At 48.5% G+C, this 19,618-nt stretch overlaps 1 protein-coding gene across 1 annotated transcript; it reads right to left on the reverse strand.

The window, feature by feature from the left end:
• Positions 1–924: 924 nt before the first annotated feature.
• Positions 925–19,417, reverse strand: SORD (sorbitol dehydrogenase; the record flags this gene model as incomplete). The annotated part of the gene is made up of 8 exons (XM_010289973.1): positions 925–1,154; positions 2,975–3,096; positions 3,918–4,093; positions 13,145–13,210; positions 13,673–13,791; positions 16,207–16,366; positions 18,505–18,669; positions 19,384–19,417. Coding segments are annotated over 8 exons (1,008 nt in total), but the record flags the coding sequence as incomplete, so codon positions are not given.
• Between the last annotated feature and the right edge of the window lie 201 nt (positions 19,418–19,618).

The raw sequence follows: 19,618 nt of genomic DNA on the forward strand, positions 1-19,618 counted from the left end.
TCCCGATATCCCTGAAAAGTTAGGATTTGTTCTCAGTGGTAAAACCTTTGAGCGATGCTGTCCCTTTACTTCTCACCTGCTCGCCCCTCCATGTCAAAACCCAGCTGTGCCCCCCAGCAGCAGCCCCTGCTTGGGAGCCACGTAAAGTCAGGGCTCTCTGCAGTCCCAGCCAGAGACAGGGCAGTTTCCCTGCGAACACACCGCAGCCTCTCTGCATCGGTCCTTTCCAACCCACGGGGAGCTGCTGGGGGGATGACACAGCAGATATGGTCCCAGCTGGCCTCCAGAGTAGCTTCTTCAAAAAAGCCCTGGGCTCTGGGCCCGCAATTTGCTATTTGCAAAGAGCATGGTGAGAATGACCTGAATGTGCAGGTGCTTCCCTCAGAGGTGGGCTGGCCAGGCTTTGTTCCACAGGCTGTTACAGTCCCTCAGCATCCCCGAGGGACGATGCGACAGGAAGACAGAGTATTCACACAGGGCTATCCCGCGCCCAGCGACTGCCACGCGGCAAGAGCTGCGGCAAGCACAGCCCCAGGGTGGCGCTGGGGTGGGAAGGGGGAGCGCCAGCATCTCCATCCTCGCTTCAGCCCTGCGGCTGGTGACACCCTCTTGCAGCACGTCCATGTGGACAAACCCTGTGGCCATCCAGGCGGCTCTGCCCAACACACGCAGAGACACCCTGGCTCTTCTGCGCGTGGGGTCTGCCGGAGAAGAGCCAACTGTGCGAACCATCATCTCTAACCAAACAGCAGCATTTTGATTTAAATTATTCCCTATTGGTTCTCCATTTGTGGTTACTTGTTAATGGTGTATCCCTCAGTGCCATTCACCCTCATTATCATTTGATTTTCTAGCTCTATTACAAAGCAGCGCCTGCGTAAGGTGACTGTGTAAACATGCAACAGCCATACATCAGCCTCCTGCGGCCTCATGCTTTGCATCTCAGGCAGGCATTATAACGGGGGAGAGGGACAGGCATCGCGGCAGCTCAGGGGTTGTGGTCGGTGGGGTCACACTTCAGCATGACTTTGACACCCTCACCCCTCTTGGTGGTCTCGAACGCCTCAAGAGCCTTTTCCAGGGGGAAGCGGTGTGTAACCAAGGGCTTGACATTGATCCGCTTGGATGCGAGCAGAGCAATTGCCACGGGCCACCTGCAAGGGAAACGGAGAGCAGGAGATGAGAGCAGTCACCGGTTTGGAGCCCCAAGGATAGAGCATGGAGGCACCTGGTTTCATTACAGTAATTTTTTCAGCCCAGGCAACCATGGGGAATTTTGCCCACAAACAATCTTCCGGAGGGAGAACCTCAAGCATCAGGCATGGGAGATCACAGAATCATACAATCTTTGGGTTGGAAGGGACCTTTAAAGGCCTTCTAGTCCACACTCCCTGCAGTGAGCAGGGACATCTTCAACTAGATCAGGTTGCTCAGAGCCTCATCCAACCTGACCTTGATGGGACAAGCCAACTGCTTTGGGCTGTCGAGCACCGAGAAGGCAGGCACTGCTGTACACAGACAGTTGGCAGTGCTTCACCCACAAGAGGCTAAGTGAAAAACAGGAAACAACCGTCCTTCTGCTTCAGCACTGAATGAAAAACAAAACTGCTGTGTGCCGCTATCCTCTCACCCGGCCTCTTTGCTTGCCGACTGATCACTGTGGAGTTCAAACTCACCGACTCGGTGCAGGGAGAAGAAAGGAAAAGCCTCAGTCAGCTTCCAACCTCTTTGGTGGGGACTCGTGCAATACGATTGCCTTGCTGCTCCATTTGTATGGGCCAAATTAGAGTGATGGGGGTACAAAGGGATGCAGCAGCTAATCTAGTTCCCAAACAGCCTACTTAAAGGCACTTATCAATTTAAGAAGGAGCTTGACTACATCTCATATATCCTTCCTGGAAAACAGCCTCTACAGACTAAGCAAAGATTCTTGCTCCGCTAGCAAGAAACTACAGCTCTGAACAGAGCAGAAACTAGGCTGCAAGTGTGCAATGCTGGCTCTCAAGCCTGGCGCAAGGGGAACAAGGCCAAAGAGAGAACAGCTGAGCTTCTCCTGCCCACAGGGCAAGGCCAGCTTTCACTGCACTCGACGACCAGCCTGTCCACAAGCTGTGCAGTTCAGTTCTCTGTAGAGAGCATATTCGCCTTCAAACTGGCTCCAAATATATCTTCAGCTGCAGCAAAATGATGAAAACTAAACAAGGCTCTTGCTCGTCCAAGCATTTGCTGATATCCAACAAGACTGATAATGCGATTTCCTTCCGCGATGAGCAAGAAGAGGGGAGCTGGGTACCACCAGCAAGGCTGGGCATGCACAGCTTGACACAGGATGTGGCACTTGGGATTTTGACTCTTTGCCCAGAATTAAGATTCCCCATATCACTTGCCTCAAAATTGACAATATAACAGTTAGGAAGGTGGATGCCAGGAGGCAGCCAGCTTTTCACAAAGCAGTGGCAGGGGCGGGGGGGCGGTCAGTGGCAGACAAAGATGCTGCTAAGGGATCTCCCCGCACAAAGCATTGAAGCAGCTAAAAGCTGTATGTTCCTCCCTGCCATGCCATGAGCCAGCACACCAGTCTCTCCCAAAAGCACCTGGCCTTCCCTTTCTACAGGGCATAATAGTTGAAGGCACAAATATTAATCTTTTTTTTTTTTTTGGCCTGCTTGCTTGCAGCAGAGTAAGGGTTTGCTTTGCACCAAATGCTCTGTGAAATGGGACAGTGAGACAAACCAGCTGGGCTGCTTTGTTGTGGTCAAATTTACAGCGCAGGGCTCATCCAGGAACCAAGGCATAAAATGCAGAACACATCAGTCAAACTGTCTGTACTGCACTGCTGGCATTTCAGAGTGATATGAGATTTAACCAATTTTAAGGAAAACCAACCTTTTCCATGTCCTCTCTCCTTGTGGAAAGCAGGAATTTCTTAAGGACAGACTTGGAGACACATCAGCCCACCCTGCACGAGACTCACGTGTTGCAGTAGCGGAATATCCCCCGGATATCCACCTCCCGCACAGCGGCATTCACAATGGGCACAGTGACCATCTCAGGCCCCAGCCCCACCAGCACCAAGGTCCCACCAGAACGAGTGGCCTGGAGAACGAACAAACAAACAAATATGTTGTATTTTGCAAAAAACCAGTCACCAGGGCCTACACAGAAGTCTGTGAAAAATAAAGCCAGGCTTTGTGGCTGTAATGGACTGTTATTACAGCGCAGTGGGAGAGGCAGGATGCTGTCAGGAGCCCGTAAGCATGAAATATGCAATAACCAAGGTTTAAAAAGCAATCTTTCGAAAATCCCTGAAGGATTTTGGTATCTAAATCTCATTCTGAAAAATGACTGGCACTTAGGAGTATGAAAAGTACTTTCGGATTTCAATGGAAGAGATTTAAAATGCTCCACTGGAATTTCTCTTTTTGCAGCTTGTCCCATTTGTCTCCTGTCTTTTCATTGTGAAACTACACTACCTTTTCCACATCCTCCCATTAGGCAGTTCATGACAGCAAAACATCTCCTCCTTACCTGCTTTCTTCACCTGCTGGAATTAGTTTTCTTAATTATTCTCCTTATTTGGATAGAACTTCAACTTAATGGAAGATGCTGTCCTACTTGTACCAGCTCCCTGACACTACTGTGTTGCCATGCTTGGGGTTTCAGGTCTTACCGTCTCTTTGGTAAGTGGCAAAGCACCTGATCATCAAATCAGACAATTATCCCCATGCTGTCTGTAAAGACAGTGACTCTTTAATTGTCTCTCCTAGCTTGTTGTCTAACATCACCTTCTCTCCCTCACACCAAGCTCCTTGCAATTAAGCACTATAGGAGCAAAATAACTGCCATTCATCATGGCATCCCAGAAAAAGAAAATCCAGCACCATCACTGCTCTACCTTGGGGACAAGTGGTACTCACATAAATGCCAGCCTGGATGCAGGCTTGCACTCCTGTACACTCCACAGTTATCTCGGGCATGCAGCCAAGCAGACTTTCTACTTTGGAGGCCACCTCCTGTGGGGTCTCATTCTTCACCTGAATGGTGAAATCTGCCCCCACCTCCTTGGCTTTTTGCAGGCGAGAGGCAGATAAATCTGGGGAAAGACAAAACAAGTCAAGAACTGGAGCATTATGTGAAGCAGAAGGGGAGAAATATCCTGAGCCTGCAACCTGCTTCCTACCCCCATCTGACATCTCAACCGAGTCATCTTGTTTGGTCACCAGCTGTCAACTCTCTCAGGAGAGAAGATTGCATTTGCTATGTGGTGGGACAAGATGGGAAACTGCAGCCTGCTAGTACCTTCTCAAGAATTTATGTAAACCACCCAGACCAAAGGGCTTCCCACCCTTGATGTACATAGGCCACCGTCAAGGAGCCCTGATGGAAGCACACACATCTGGGGTCTGAGCATGTGTTCACAGGGCAGCACACAACCAGGAGAGGAAAGGGTTTACACTCCCTCCCTCAAATTCATGAAGTCTTCAGTGAAAAGGCAGGGAAGAGACCTGGTCACTTTTCTGGGCAGGCAGAGAAGGGCAAGCAATGAGGATAACTTAAAGACTCAGAAGATGCCAAAGGCTTGAGGGTATGCTTCAAAGAGGTTAAAGTATAAACTCACAGACGAAATCCACATGCAAAGCAATGTCTAAGTGAAGGAACAGCTGTCACCGCTAGACGCAAGGGGTGTTTTCTATAAGAATATCAGTTCATAGATCTCCCAGTTTCTCTTCGGTACTGCAGGAACACTGAGAATGTGTCAAGACAAACTAGAAGGCCAAGCTTAACTCCAAAGGACATGCAGACAGACGTTGCGAGTGGGAACCACAGCTGAGGCCAAGCACTGGTGTGCTGCAGTCCCAAAGCTCACCCCAGAGCAGAGGAACCGCAGTGCAGGCAAAGGCAAAAGACAGCGGGAGGGCAGGACATTCTGGGCAGCGCTGACCTACACTCGCCCTGCCTGAACAGTGCCGTTGGGTCTTACCAAAGCCGCCACTGTCTAACCCTGCGCAGCACAGTGCCTCTCTGGCCATGCTTCTTTTGTAAAGCAGCTTCACTAATTCACGCAGGACCTTAATCCACTAGTGAAAAAGGACTGTAAGAAAAACACGCATACACACTCTCAGCGAGTTAGCCTAGGGAGGAGCCTACAATGAGGAAAAACCACACCACTCACTTTTGCATTTTCCTTCCCTGGCTCTAAAGATTATTTGCTATCACTCACACCCTCAAGTATATCTCTCAAAGGGCACTAGGCAGAGGCAAGGTTGCTCTGACCTTGCTCCCTGATGGCCTAGAAGGAGGCTGGAGGCTGCCGAGCATCTCTCAAAGCAGTTTCCACCACAGATGAATTCACAGGCAAGCCCATAAGAAAAAGGGAGTGGATCTGGTAATATGGTGGGCCTCAGACACACCATTAACACAGAGCAACAAAGCTGGTGATGACAAATGTCTGTAAGGTCATGGCTGTAGTCTGGTACTCTGTCCAGAGGGATCTTGACAGTGCTGCAAAGATCTTCTGAAGATCCATAAAAAGTTTTGTACGATGGAGTGAGCCCTGGTAGGTAGCCACACTGTTTTTCTCTTCTCTTCCACATCCCCTGGAAGGAACCCACCCACCGCTCTCCAGGCACCACTGGTGACCAGGACATCTCTGGAGATGAGGAGGTAGACAGCAGAGAAGAAAAGTGGCATCTCCCAGGCACAAAGAGCCCCTTTGCCTTGCACTTGGTCTACAGGGGCCTGTGTGTTGGCACTGGAACAGACGTCTGTATCAAAGGAGGACATAATAGCCAAGATTTCCTAGACCAAAGATTGAGGCATGGGCAACGTCTCCTGCCAGTCATCCTAGGTTTGAAGACTTGGACAATCATGCCTTTTCCAGGGTCACACTTGTCTCCAGGACACTCAGCATACTCACCACAAAGAAGAAAATACCACTCTCACCACTCTCAGTCTTCAGAGAAGTCAAAGATGGGGGTGAGGGGAAATATTAAGGGAAAAGAGAAGGAGGATGAGGCCACTGCTCTGACATGAGCTGCTCCGATTCAGCCCCAGTGCTGAGAGGAAGCCAGGCTAGAGGACCTGCCCTGCTCATCATGCCATGAATGTGACGTTACTTACTGCCAGGGCAGGCGATGGACATGCCCCCACCAGCAGCTGGAGGGCTTGGGATGGCGGGTGTGGGCACACCCATCAAGATGAGCACCCAGGAGACCTGTGGAGGGAGTTTCAAGAAGCGAGAACAAAGAGTAATAAAATGCCAACAAAGGAGGAAAAGCCAAGGCTGAAAAGTAAGGGCAGCATCACCCTGGAAGCCTCGATGTGGGCTCTTGTTCCTGTGGCTGCAGGAGGTTTTAGTCATGCCTGTCCCTCCCTAGCTCTGAGCACTGGGCCTTGGGCGGCGTGTAGAGTCATGCTTAACCCTCTGCTATCTAAGCTGCACTCAGAGACCTCCCATGCAGCAAAAGCATGGGCATGGGCATTTTTTGAGGCACTTGAAGAGCTAAGAAACACTTCTGCTGGCATGGCTGATGTCTCCCAAATCTCAGCATACAGCAAGGAGACCACAGGGGCTCAACTGTGCTCCCAGCAATGGACCAAACTCCCCACGAAGTTCGGTCTCAAAACACCAGTTTGCAGCAGACACAGCTGGATTCAGCCATTTATAGTATTTGCCCAGTCACTAATCTATTTTATACTGTCTCTTTGGCATAAATACATCCAGAGGCAGTGTTCTGGAGCAACAGGCCCTGCCAGCCAAGTGCATTTCGAAGTGGCCACAAAAGTCACTCTAAGGCAGCAAAAAGCCCCCACACCTTTCCTATAGTTGGCCTCTGGTTTGCTGACCTGCTCGGGAAGGAAGTCCTTGAATCGGAGAGGCATACAGGATGCTGCAGCAATACTGTCAGACCTGGTCAGGGCTGTGATAAAATCTTGGTATACCTGGCCTAAGTGAATCACCACTAAGCTCTTACTGAAGCTGACAGATCTGCAAGTTATCAAATGAGAAGGTTACCGTATTGTTTAGACACTTCTGAGTTTTGGGAAGGACCAAGTCATTCAGATTTTCAACTTTGCTGTGGCTGAGCCCCACACACCTCCTGGGAAACTGGTCAGTTATACAATTAAAGGGTTGCATCTTGCCTCTAGCCAGAAATTTGTTTTCACTTCCTGACCGCTGAAGCTAATTGAAATTTTGGCTGCCAGACTAAGAGTAGCCTGTTCTTGTATCTCTGCTCCCACGGAAGTTATCAAATTACACTTAAGCTTCTCGTGATGGTTTATGAGCTAAATTAACAGGCAAGTATTCTTGAAGCTCTCACATTTTCTATGTTGATCTTCTTTCACAAAAGAAACTCTGACCAGTTATTCATCTTCCCTGACCTTGACTTCCAGGGTTTCTGGAGGCACCAGCACCCAGGACTTCAGATTTAGATTTTCCCTTAAGTAGGAATTACTAAGTATACCTTTAGTGACAGACAGATTAAGGCAAGAGAGCCCAACACCGCCATATGAATACCCAAACTGTTGCTTCACCTGCTGGGGAGTAAGGCTGCTCTTTCACAGAATCACAGAATCACAGAATGGTAGGGGTTGGAAGGGACCTCTGAAGATCATCTGGTCCAACCTCCCTGCCAAGGCAGGATCCCTAGGGCAGGTTGCACAAAAACACATCCAGTCGGGTTTGGAAGGCCTCCAGAGAAGGAGACTCCACAGCTTCTCTGGGCAGCCCATTCCAGTGCTCTGTCACCCTCACAGTAAAGAAGTTTTTCCTCACGTTGAGGTGGAACTTCCTGTGCTGCAGTTTGTGCCCATTGCCCCTCATCCTATCGCTGGGCATTACTGAAAAGAGACTGGCTCCATCCTCCTGACAGCCACCCTTCAGATATTTATAGACATAGATAAGGTCCCCTCTCAGCCTTCTCCAGACTAAACAGCTCCAGGTCTCTCAGCCTTTCCTCATATGAGAGATGTTCTAGTGCCTTAAATCACCCTCGTAGCCCTCCGTTGCACTCTCTCCAAAAGTTTCCTGTCTCTCTTGAACTGGGGAGCCCAGAACTGGGCACAATACTCCAGATGAGGCCTCACCAGCGCAGAATAGAGGAGGAGGATATCCTCTCTCGACCTGCTGGTCACACTCTTCTTAATGCACCCCAGGATACCATTGGCCCTCTTGGCCACCAGGGCACATTGCTGTCCCATGGATAACTTACTGTCTACCAGGACTCCAAGGTCCTTCTCCATGGAGCTGCTTTCCAGAAGGTCAACCCCCAACCTGTGCTGGTGCATGGGGTTGTTCCTCCCCAGGTGCAGAACTCTACACTTGTCCTTGTTAAATTTCATGAGGTTCCCCTCTGCCCAACTCTCCAGTCTGTCCAGATCCCATTGAATGGCAGCACAGCCTCCTGGTGTATCAGCCACTCCGCCCAGTTTTGTATCATCAGCAAACTTGCTGAGGGTACATTCCAACCCTTCATCTAGGTCATTGATGAAGATGTTGAACAAAACCGGACCCAGTACTGATCCCTGGGGAACACCACTAGCTACAGGCCTCCAACTGGACTCTGCACCGCTGATCACAACCCTTGGAGCTCTGTTGCTTAACCAGTTCTTGATCCATCTCACAGTCCACTCATCCAACCCATACTTCCTGAGCTTCACTATGAGGATGTTATGGGAGACAGTGTCAAAAGCCTTACTGAAGTCAAGGTAAACCACATCCACTGCTCTCCCTTCATCTACCCAGCTAGTCACTCCATCATGGAAGGCTATCAGACTGGTCAAGCACGATCTCCCCTTGGTGAACCAATGCTGACTACTCCTGATAACTATCTTTTCATCCATGTACCTAGAGATCACCTCCAGAAGGAGCTGTTCCATCACCTTCCCAGGGATGGAGGTGAGGCTGACAGGTCTATAATTTCCTAGGTCTTCCTTCTTGCCCTTTTTGAAGACTGGGGTGACACTGGCTTTCTTCCAGTCCTCAGGCACCGCTCCCATTCTCCATGATTTTTTCAAAAATGATGAGAGAGGTGTTGCAGCAACATCAGCGAGCTCCCTCAGCACTCACAGGTGCATCCCATCAGAGCCCATGGATCTGTGAGTGTTCAGTTCAGCCAAATGATCTCTAACCTAAACATCGTCGACCAGTGGAGAATCTTCCTCTCCCCAGGCTTTTTGACTTATCTCCAGGGTCTGGGGTTCCTAAGGAGTAGTCTTAGCAGTAAAGTGAAAAAGACATTCAGTAACTCTGTGTTCTCTGCTTCCTCTGTCACCAGGGCTCCCAATTCATTCACCAAAGGTCCGACATTTTCCCTAGTCTTCCCAGGGCTCCCGCTTCATTCACCAAAGGTCCCACATTTTTCCTAGTCTTCCTTTTACTACTGATATACTTGAAGAAGTCCTTCTTGTTCTCTTTTACCTCCTTTGTCAGATTTAGTTCGAAGAGGGCCTTGGCCTTCCTTGTTGCATCCCTGCACATCCTGACAACATTCCTACAGTCCTCCCAAGTGACCAGTCCCTTTTTCCACCTACAGTAAACTCCTTTCTTCCATACAAGTTTTTCCAACAGTTCCTCGCTCATCCATGGAGGTCTCCTGCCTCCTCTATTTTATTTCTTACTAGAAAGTAAGAGGAATGCACCGATCTTGAGCTTTGAGGAAGTGGTGCTTGAATATTAACCAACTCTCTTGGGGTCCCCTACCTTCTAGAGTCCTAGCCCATGGGATACCTCCACACAGGTCTTTGAAGAGGACAAAGTTAGCCCTCCTGAATTCCAGGGTTGTAATCTTCTTATCGCTCTGCTTCTTCCTTGTACGATACTGAACTCCACCATGTTGTGATCACTACAGCCAAGGCTAACCCCAACCTTTAAGTCCCCAACCAGTCCTTCCTTGTTTGCTAATACAAGGTCCAGCAGCACACCTCTCCTCGTTGGCTCCTCCACCACCTGCATCAGAAAGTTGTCATCAGTGCAGGAACCTTCTGGACCGTGTGTGCCTAGCTGTGTGGCCTTTCCAACAAATGTCTGCGTGATTGAAGTCACCCATAAGCACCAGGGAATAAGGCTGCTCTTTTACATGCCTCTAAGGAGAAAATAAGCTTTTCAGAGCAACAGCAATGTCCACAGCACGGCAGAAGGACAGGACAAGGTTGCCCACAATCACATCCACTCAGAAGGGAGTGGAGAAAGCCACAGACCTTAGGGAAGAGTAGATGAGGACCAACGAAACAAGCCAGTCTTCTGCACCCAAGTGCAGTCTATTAAATACATCAACCTCCCCCTCAAAAGGGAGAACACTAGTCTGCCAGGAATAAAGCACTTCAGGGAGAAGAGCAAGAGTTATCAGAAGTACTAATACCTTTTATCAGGCAAGCTGCCCTACCTGGGAGGCAAGGCAAGCTTTGGCACACACAAGCCTTTGGAAGGGTAAGGCTGAGCATTAGTCTCTAGCTACAGTGCCAGCTGCTCTCCAGGAGTCCCAAAGAAGGGACCCAATCCCTCAGCAGACACCTAACCTTCCAAAATTCATTGACTCCAGGTGTGCCAATGACACTCACTGCAGAAGGTGTAGGAGATGAGTTCTCTCCAGGTCAGGAAAAAAGCTCTTCTAGATATTTCTGTATTTGTCTGTGGCTTGTTAAAACAAACACAAACATTTAAAGCCTTAAATGCTGCACAGACAAAGCTCTTCACAGACAAACACATCATAAAAACTCCGGGCAATGAATTCAAAGAATCTGGTAGCAAAGTACAAGAGGGCCTTTGTGGGCATACAGTCACCTCACAGGTGTTGGCTCCTAAAGCCAACACAAAAAGCAGTTCCTTGAAAAGGGCAGCAAAAACCCCAGCGGCAAGGAGCCAAACTAAATCCATTCCTCAGCTCATGTCATATACAAATATTTGACTAGGGACAGCACCTCCATGGGTGTCTCTGAGCATCTCAGCCTAACACCTCTCAGGTGAGAGATGTCTACAGCTCAGGTTCGTTACCTAGGCCAGGGCATAAAGATAAGAAGGGGTTACTTCCATGTAGCTGTACTTGCTGACCCTACAAACCAGGTACCAAGAAGTTCGTACGGCCACTCGGAGCCCTATGGTATGTGCTGTAGACCTGCTTGCCAAAGGTCCCCAGGAGCAGTCTGCAGGCAGAGGTAACAGCAGCTCCCAGTGTTACAGGGAAGAATACACCTGGGCAGGACTGGGGATGGGGAGGCAGGGTGACCCAGCAGCCTCAGCCCCACCAAGCCCTGCCAGCTCACCAAGCCCTTCCCCACCCAAGGACCGGGTCACCCACCAGCCGCTGCACCAGCTCAGCTCAGCAGCAAGGTTCTTCATACATGATTCAAAAATCAGATCTGCTTTTCCTGCTATAGCAACCATCATCACATGACAACACTTCACAAAATCTAAGGCCTGGACTGATCACATCCACCATGCACATGCCTGCAGGGTGGGGCCAGCAGAGAAAAAAATGGCCTTAATTAAGCAGCAAGAGGATTTAGGGAGGAGAAGGCAATAATCTGCCCTAGGTTTTGACATGAGCTACTACTGAACAATGCTTCTGCAAAGGCAAGAGGGTGGGACCTGAATTTTGTCTCTCAACCCAAAGATGGAAACACAGTAATAGAGAGGTCACAAATACACTTGGCCCAAAGTGCGGGAGGTGGAGTAACAGCCTTCTGAAAGGCCCATGTTTGGGCTTTGGATCAAGAACACTGCAGCAACCTGTGTTCATTGTCTAGTCGTACCTTTAACCACCCCTCCCAGCCACCGCTGCTCAAAAAGATCAGAGCAGTGGAATCAACACTTCCAGGCCCTGTCTAAATCCCAGGTGGAAATTTCAATGAGGGAGCCTCCTGAGGTTACTCCAGCTCTCGATTCTTGTGGGCAAGCTACACAGAGAAGAGCCTGACTTTTGAGGAGAGGTGGAGGGAGCTGGGCTGGGTTAGCAGGGCAAAGAAAAGGGGGGATCGAACGGCTCTCTGCAACAACCAGAAGGGCATCTGCAAAGACGATGGAGACTCATTTCAGTTGTTGCAAAGAATACAAGGGGAAATACCCACAAATGACAGCTTATGAGTAGACCCCAAGAACAAGCTTCTTCATTAGGAGGTGGTGCAATCCTGGAGTAGGTACCCAGAAAGGTGTGATCTCCATCCTCAGCAATTTTCCAGGCTCAGCTAAATGAAAACATGGTTGCAAGCGGCAGCAGACTAGAAACCTCCAGGACACAGTGCATGGAAGGCCCATTTCTGAAATGCAGGGACCCTGAAAAGGCCATTTCAGTCACTGAGGATAACCAATGGAGAATGAAGCCCCCTAGCAGGGCAGTAGAAAGAAGGGCAGCAAAACAGAACTAGAGAGGGACAATGTGGCTGCACACAGAAAGGACTGTGAAAACACTTGTCCAGGTCATCATTTAGCACTACAAGAGGAAGGAAAAAAACCTCCTCAGAGCAAACCTGCAAGAATAGCTCCAAGCAGAGCATAAACTATGCTGTGTTGTCTGGTCTGTGTACCTAGGTGAAGACTAGAAGCAGATACAATCAAGGTCTATAAGCACAGGGAAGACAAAACCTCCTCAAGGCTTGATCCATGAGCCAAAGGCAAAACACAAAGTTGAGGTCAGAAGAGCTCAAAATGGGGGGTGGTGGGGAAGGAAAACAGTCAGTGATCAGAGGCAAGCGGAGCTTCTGCAATTCAGAGCTTTGTCATACAGATGCACTGCCTCTTCCCAAAAGACCTGCTCAAAGTCTGAAAAAGGTCTCTAGGCTTGATCCAAGGACCACTCATTAGCTTCTGGTTTCTTCTCCTCCAAGCGCTGCTGCTACTCCATCCACACAACTTGTCTGTGCTAGGAAGCAGAAGCTATGACCCTGGTCCACTAACTTAGCAGAGAAGCACCAGTTGCAATCTGCACCTTCTTACAGATCCCAATTAGTGCAAAGATCAAAGTCTTGTCCTGGGGAATGAGGCGTTTATTAGAATTCCCTCCAGAGAGGCACATTGCCACTCCATTCATGAACAGACTTCCCATTGGGCTGCCTTCCCCAGCAAGCTACCTTGAAGGAATAATGTGGAACTAGTCAAGGTGTTGTACTGTGGGAAACAGGCACATTCATAAGGGTTAAAAGGACTTACCTGTAATCACCACAGCTGCTGCACCCATCATCTTAGCAACAAGCACGTTAACAAGGCCAATTGGTCCTGGGTACAAAGGGCAGAAAGAGAACATATACAACTGCCAGACAGCACCAGCCACAGGCTCTGAACATGCCCAGAGCTCAGCATGTTCTTAGGCTAAAGGAGGCTCTGACTGTGCTTCCAGGTGAGGAGCTCTAGGATCACACCATCACTATGATCCCAGGGCAGTGAGACCAGCTGATGAGAAAGCAGCTATTGCTACATGAAGGACTCAGGACAACCTGTTCCTCTGCTGCCTCAAGCTGGTAGGCTCAGCACGCCCAGACACTTTGCGTTTGGGCTGCTCAAAACGCAGCACTGTAGTGCAGCATGGGCAAGGACAGCTTCAAGGTCTCCCTCGGCACCCCTGCAACTCTCCCATGACCCACGCTCACAGCTGAGTCTAGAAGCATATCTTGCACCCTGTCCATTCCCCTCCATGCCATGGCAGGCAGAAAACCCAAGGATTGAACACGTTCACCGTACCAGAGCCAGACACAAAGACTTTGCTTCCCAGAGTGACTCCTGCTCTTTTGCAAGCATGGATTCCCACCGAAAGGGGCTCGATAAGGGCTCCTTCTTCAAAGGTGACATTATCTGGAAGCCTGCAAGAACCAGACACAAGCAACAGTCACCAAAGAGGTTTATGAGGGTGATGAGGAAAGCCATGACACTCAAAGACCAAACATGGGTCTAAGTCACAGTGGCAAAATACACTCTCACCCTTGGTCTGAGAAATGCAGGGCTAGAAGGTGTTTCAAGAGGTTATATTGCCTTCTTCCCTCCTCTGAAGCAGCATCAAGTGCACCTAAACCATTTACCACTGAGGTTTGCCCAAGCACCAAACACAGGGACCCACAAACTTCTTCACATCATCTCTCCAGCACTTGGTGAGTCAACCCAAAAACTCCTTTGCTGCTCATTCCCTTTGGAATAAATCCCACAGTTGCGTGTGCACCACCCCGAAGGCTGCCCTATGGCTGGGACACATCAGTGAGCTCCCAGCCCCCTCATCTGGGTTGAGTCATTCAGCTCTACACTTGCAGAAAACATCTTGCTGCCAATAATGAGGCCACTTAAAACAAAGGTAGGCAGATCCAGGTGTCCCCTGGGTGTCCTCCCCTGATGCACCAAGTGTTTCAACCAGTCCCAGCACACACCCTCCCAGCAGTCAGGGAAAATGTGTACAGTGCGTATCAAACACCTTTTGGGCAGAAACAGCACCATAATGCAGCTAGCCTAAGTGATGGAAAAAAGCAGAGGGAGGCGAAACCCTTCTGAACTGATAGAAATAAATCTCAGCCCCACAATGCAGCTCTCCAGAAAGCCACCAGCGTGGGCTCTCACACTGGGAGCTGGGAGCTGTGTTTGCGAGGAAGGTCTTTCTGACAGCCCTGGGAAGCTTGAGATCAGAACTCAGCCAGGCCAACCCGAAGCCCAAGTTAATGGAAATGACAGCTGTGGGAAGGCAGCTGTAAGGTGTTGATATGTCCCTTATCTCCCGGAGGCACTGAAGGGCTGACTCCAAGAGTTCGGTTGCCCGAGAGTTTGGCATCACATCTGCTCCTACAGGGTCTGGGTACTGCCCCATCAATGGGGAGGGCAGCTTTGCAGCACAATCCCACCTCCATCAAATTACTCAGAGTACCCAACAGTCTGTCTGCCTGCAGAATCACAGACAACACCTCCCTAAATATGCGAGAGCCCACTGAGCCCAGCCATCATTTTTTCTTAGCAAATCTGTGCTGGCAGAGCAACTTCATGCCACAGAATCTGCTCTGCATCAGATGGCCACAGCATTGCTGAGCTGAAACTAGGAGCACCAGATCCAGGCTTCGCATTTCACTGCTTAAAAAAAAGATGTAAAAATTTTGTAACATTTACTCAAATCGGAGAAAAAAGCAAAACCCTAGAAGATGACAGCTACAAACCAGCCACTTCCTCCAAAGCAAAAACTTGTGAAGTTGTCAGAAAACATTATTTTAACACCACGAGAAATCAGTGACAGCGGGTCTGGAGAGTGAGAAGTTAGTCCCACGCGGACCAGCATCTCACCCTGACAGCAGCTGCCTGGGATCCGCTTTGAAAGGAGCTTCCTCTCTGAGGACTGTCACGAGAAGAGCATTCAAGTGCCTCCTTCCAACTGATTTGATCCTGAACGCTTCCTCTGACAACACCAAAGATCAATCCCGAGGATGCTCCTGCTCATGGAAGTACCAGCTCCATAGAGATTGAGAAAGAACAAGCTCCACAGGTAGACCAATCTCAGGACGCCACTACCTTAGACTATTTTAAACTCCTTGCATAAACGCACTTATGTGGGTATAACGTTGCAGGGGTTTATTCAGGTGTCTAGTGTATTTGCCAGAGTACTTAAGTACAGACTTGCTTTTAAGCAAATGTGTCAGTCCTGCCACAATTAAGAATGAAGAACATACTCAAGTTTGCTGAACTGGATATGAAAACAGATGTGTAGTGCTGGCAGCACTTTTTTTTTCACAAAAAAAGCAGCTTAGCAGGGACACTGATTTCTGCTCCTGTTCTGCTGTAAGTAGGATGACTTTGTTTCAAATGGCAGAGCAAGATGTCAGCAGCCGATGTGGTGCTTCCTGAAAAGCAGCAGTAAAGCTAGCTCAGGTCAAAGAATCAGACCAAGACCTTCAGACACTGTCCTAAGAAGGCAAGGATATAAAAAGACAGCAGAAAAGAAACCAAGAGCAGACAGCAAATGGGAAAAGGAAAATAATTAAAGGGTAAAACAGTGGTGACATCCCAGGAAACATGCAAGAAATGTTTGCTTATGTCTGGCACCAGAGATGATAAACCACACCTGCCTGACAAATCCTTTGCAAAGTGGCTGCCAAGCCTTATACTTGTTATTTATGGATCAGAAAGCAATAAAACCTGTTGTGTTCAAGAGTGCTCACTGTGATACTCAAAAGGGCCAAGAGGTAATTGCTTCAGTTAATTCCCCCCCTCCAGGGAGTACATATTTCTCTGCAGAGGGAGCACAGACTAACTTGTAGCAGTAGCTGGCACTGTGCTTGTAATAGCGGCACAAGTTCCCATCATCGGGAGGCGTCGCGCAGAAGAAGATGGTTGGAGACAGGTTATAGCGGCCAGTTTTGCAGAACTCATCCATTTCTCTTGGGACACCGGGCTCGATGGCTACTCGATCACCTGCCAGAGTGAAAGCAGACTGGGTTACTCAAGGAGAAGGTGGGCATACAGGTATGAGTAGCACCGAACAACGACAGAAGACAGCATGAAACCCTGGCACAAGAGAAGCATGAGGGACATCTGCTAAATGAGAAGGATCACGCTACACACACCAGGCAAGTTCCTAATACTTCCTTCACAGAGGCCTCATCACCAAGATCTTCACAGTTACTTGAAAAGAGCTGGTGTTTCAGAGGCACAGACACAGAGCAGATGGAAGCTCAGTCACATACAAAACTCTCTCCAGCTGCCTTGCACTAAATCTTAGCAGATGAAAAGGCAGCCCTCACCTCAGGCAACTGCATGGTGATCAGATTTTTTTCAGAATATGTAGTAACTGGAAGAGGAAATAATTAGGACAAAAGCAGGTGAGCTTTGCTGGCCACCACGCTGCCAGCTGGGAAGAGCTGTTCCTTGGAAGGAAGCTTATGGTGCAGAAGCACACCCAGGAGTCAGGCAGGACTTATCAGGGAACAGAGACATCTTCATGCTATGATGAAGTAGTCCAGACTGCTGAAAGGACACTTGCTACACGACAAAGAGTAACTATTTAATTGCAATCACAAGGCAGGATGGACTAAAGAAAACAACTGTGTGACCACAGTACAACTTGCAAGTACACAAGGGACACAAGAGAGCCCTTCTTATTTGGCAGAGGAAGCCAATCAATGCCAAATCTCTCAGCAAAGCTCTCCAACAACAGGCTTTCAGACATGGTGACAAGCAGGAGGACAGACAGAAGTAAAGGGCTGTCTAGCCCACTACACCACCTGTGATATGGCCAACAGGGGATGTCTGGGAATGAGAGGGGCAGGACAAGCACATACTGAATGTTCCCCCAGCCTCCCACTACATTCAGCTGTGGGGCCTCCCAAGCTGCACCTGGTTTCTTTGTATTTAGTAACACTTGACAATTTCTCCTCCACCTTCCTCCATGTAAACTTTTAGCACCCATATCGTCCTTTGCCAAAGAGGCCTGCAGGTCTGCTACATCTTAGGTGGATGCTGCACCTGGCTCCCACTGTCCCTTGCTCTTTTACTGGAGGAACCAGAGAAGCAGGCAACGTTTATGTGCCCTCTCCCTGCCCTCTGTGAGTCTTCAGACTTGTGTCACATGTCCTGGGGTTGTCTCTCCAGCTCTTAGCTCAGGTTTCTAGCTTAGCCATTCATCACAGAAATGCTGTTCCACATTTTGTCATCTCCTTGTCCTCTGAAATTGTTTCACTTCTTTTATATCCCTTTGGAAAGGAGGAGACCAGAACTTCATGCACAGTTCCAGATGTGCAATGATGTCCTCTGATTGAGTCTCTGTCCCTTTCCTAATACAGACTTGCATTCATCATTATTACTGAGCCAACATACCAATGCACTGTGTCAGAGTCAAAGGTCTCACTCTTCAGTAGGGATGGTCAGACCATTATTTTACATATGAAGCTGGTTTTGTTTCTTCCGCCATGGAAACCACTTTATCTGCATTGAACTTCATCTGCATCTTATTGCCCAGGCACCCTTAAGGTCTCTCTGTAACTCTTGCTAGCTCTCTTGTGTCCTCTCCTCTCTGCCTAAGTTGCTATCATCAGCAAACTTTGCAAAATTCACTGCTCAGCCCATTTTCTACGACATTCATGAGCACAGCGAACTGCAGAGGTCACACCATGTGGCCTGGTACAGTTAGCTGCTCCAGTGACCTCTCTCCACTGCAGGAGGCCATTTGCTCCTTCAAGAATACACACAGCGAAGAAACATTAACAGTAGGTTGTTGGCAAGAGCAACGTACACGGTTTCTGAAGCTTTATCTAGCTTCTTCAAAAGACACTTTGTACGAGCATATACTCTGCTCTGTGTTAAAATGAAGTCAAACCAGCTCAAGATATCCCAGGATAAAGTGTACCTAAGAAATACCATAAACTACAGTGTCCAAGCTGGGTGATTAATAGCAGCACAGTGACACTTGCTGAAGAAGGTGGTCACGCTGTACAAGTCACAGCTCAAAACATCAGATAAATTGACCTAACAAAAGAGCACAGCCTGTTATCAACACATTCTCAGGAACTGATTAGCAGGAAAACAAATAAAAAGACAGTTTTGATACCAGTTACCTGGTTTCAGATGAGTAACTCCTGATCCCACTTTGACGACAGTCCCGGAAGCTTCGTGCCCTAACACCATGGGGTCCTTCACGACAAAATCCCCGATTCGACCGTGCTGCCAGTAGTGAACGTCAGACCCACAGATCCCAACAGAATGCATCCGCAGGAGGACCTCTGCCAGAAAAGGAAGAAAGGTTCCTTGTAGAAAAACTTACCTTCTTGCTCCCTGGGAGAGCAACACATGTGCTGTCCCTGTGCCCCACAACAAAGACCAAGTCATCACTGAAACGTCCAATTTACTAACACTAAATAAATGTACCAGAACTGCACATAAGTGCATTAGGATGGATGGCATATTCACGAGACACCTGCTGAAATACAAAACCATACACGGACTTACAAATCAGGAAAGATTAAAATATCGTAAGACCCCTGTCAACAAAAGCTAATAAAAGGAGTGTGACTATCACTGGAGCAAGAATAAAAGAGCAAGTCCATTTAATTTTTCCTCCTCCTTAAGCTACGAGTTCAGCCCTGGAGAGTTAGTGAATCAAATTCCTATCAGTACATATGCCTAGCCTATTAATATTTAGTCCTGCACTAAGGTCATCTGACATGTCCCCAGAGCTGTTTAATGTGAAATACATGAACTGATGAAACAGGAAGCAGAAAAAGCCAGATAAAGGGGTGTATCTGTCACTGCTCCAGCTCTTCTCTTCAAGTGGAAACGCAGCATTATCTGTTTCAGCCACACATTCTTTTTCGGATTATTTTATACTTTCTCAGAAATATTTTCTCTCTTTATAATATCAAGGAGTGACAAAAGAGAATGAGAATAGAAAGAGGTGAGTAAAGAAAGCAGACAGAAGCAGTCATCTCTAGACCTACCATTGGCACCCGGTTCTGGGATTGGACGGTTTTCCTATGGACAAAAAAAAAAAAAAAGCATCAGTTGTTTGTGCATAGCCATGGGACTACCTCATGGAAAGTCAGTCCAGGTTAGCTCAGGTAAATCCATAAGCAGATCACATTTTTGGTTCTGTCTGCTCAATGAGACATTGCTGTGCAACAAGGAGGGATACAGATGTGCAGTCCACACTTACTCCCTAAGCTCACCTCATTT

Source organism: Phaethon lepturus, unplaced genomic scaffold, assembly GCF_000687285.1.
Source record: "Phaethon lepturus isolate BGI_N335 unplaced genomic scaffold, ASM68728v1 scaffold17026, whole genome shotgun sequence".
NCBI classification, from domain to species: Eukaryota; Metazoa; Chordata; class Aves; order Phaethontiformes; family Phaethontidae; genus Phaethon; species Phaethon lepturus.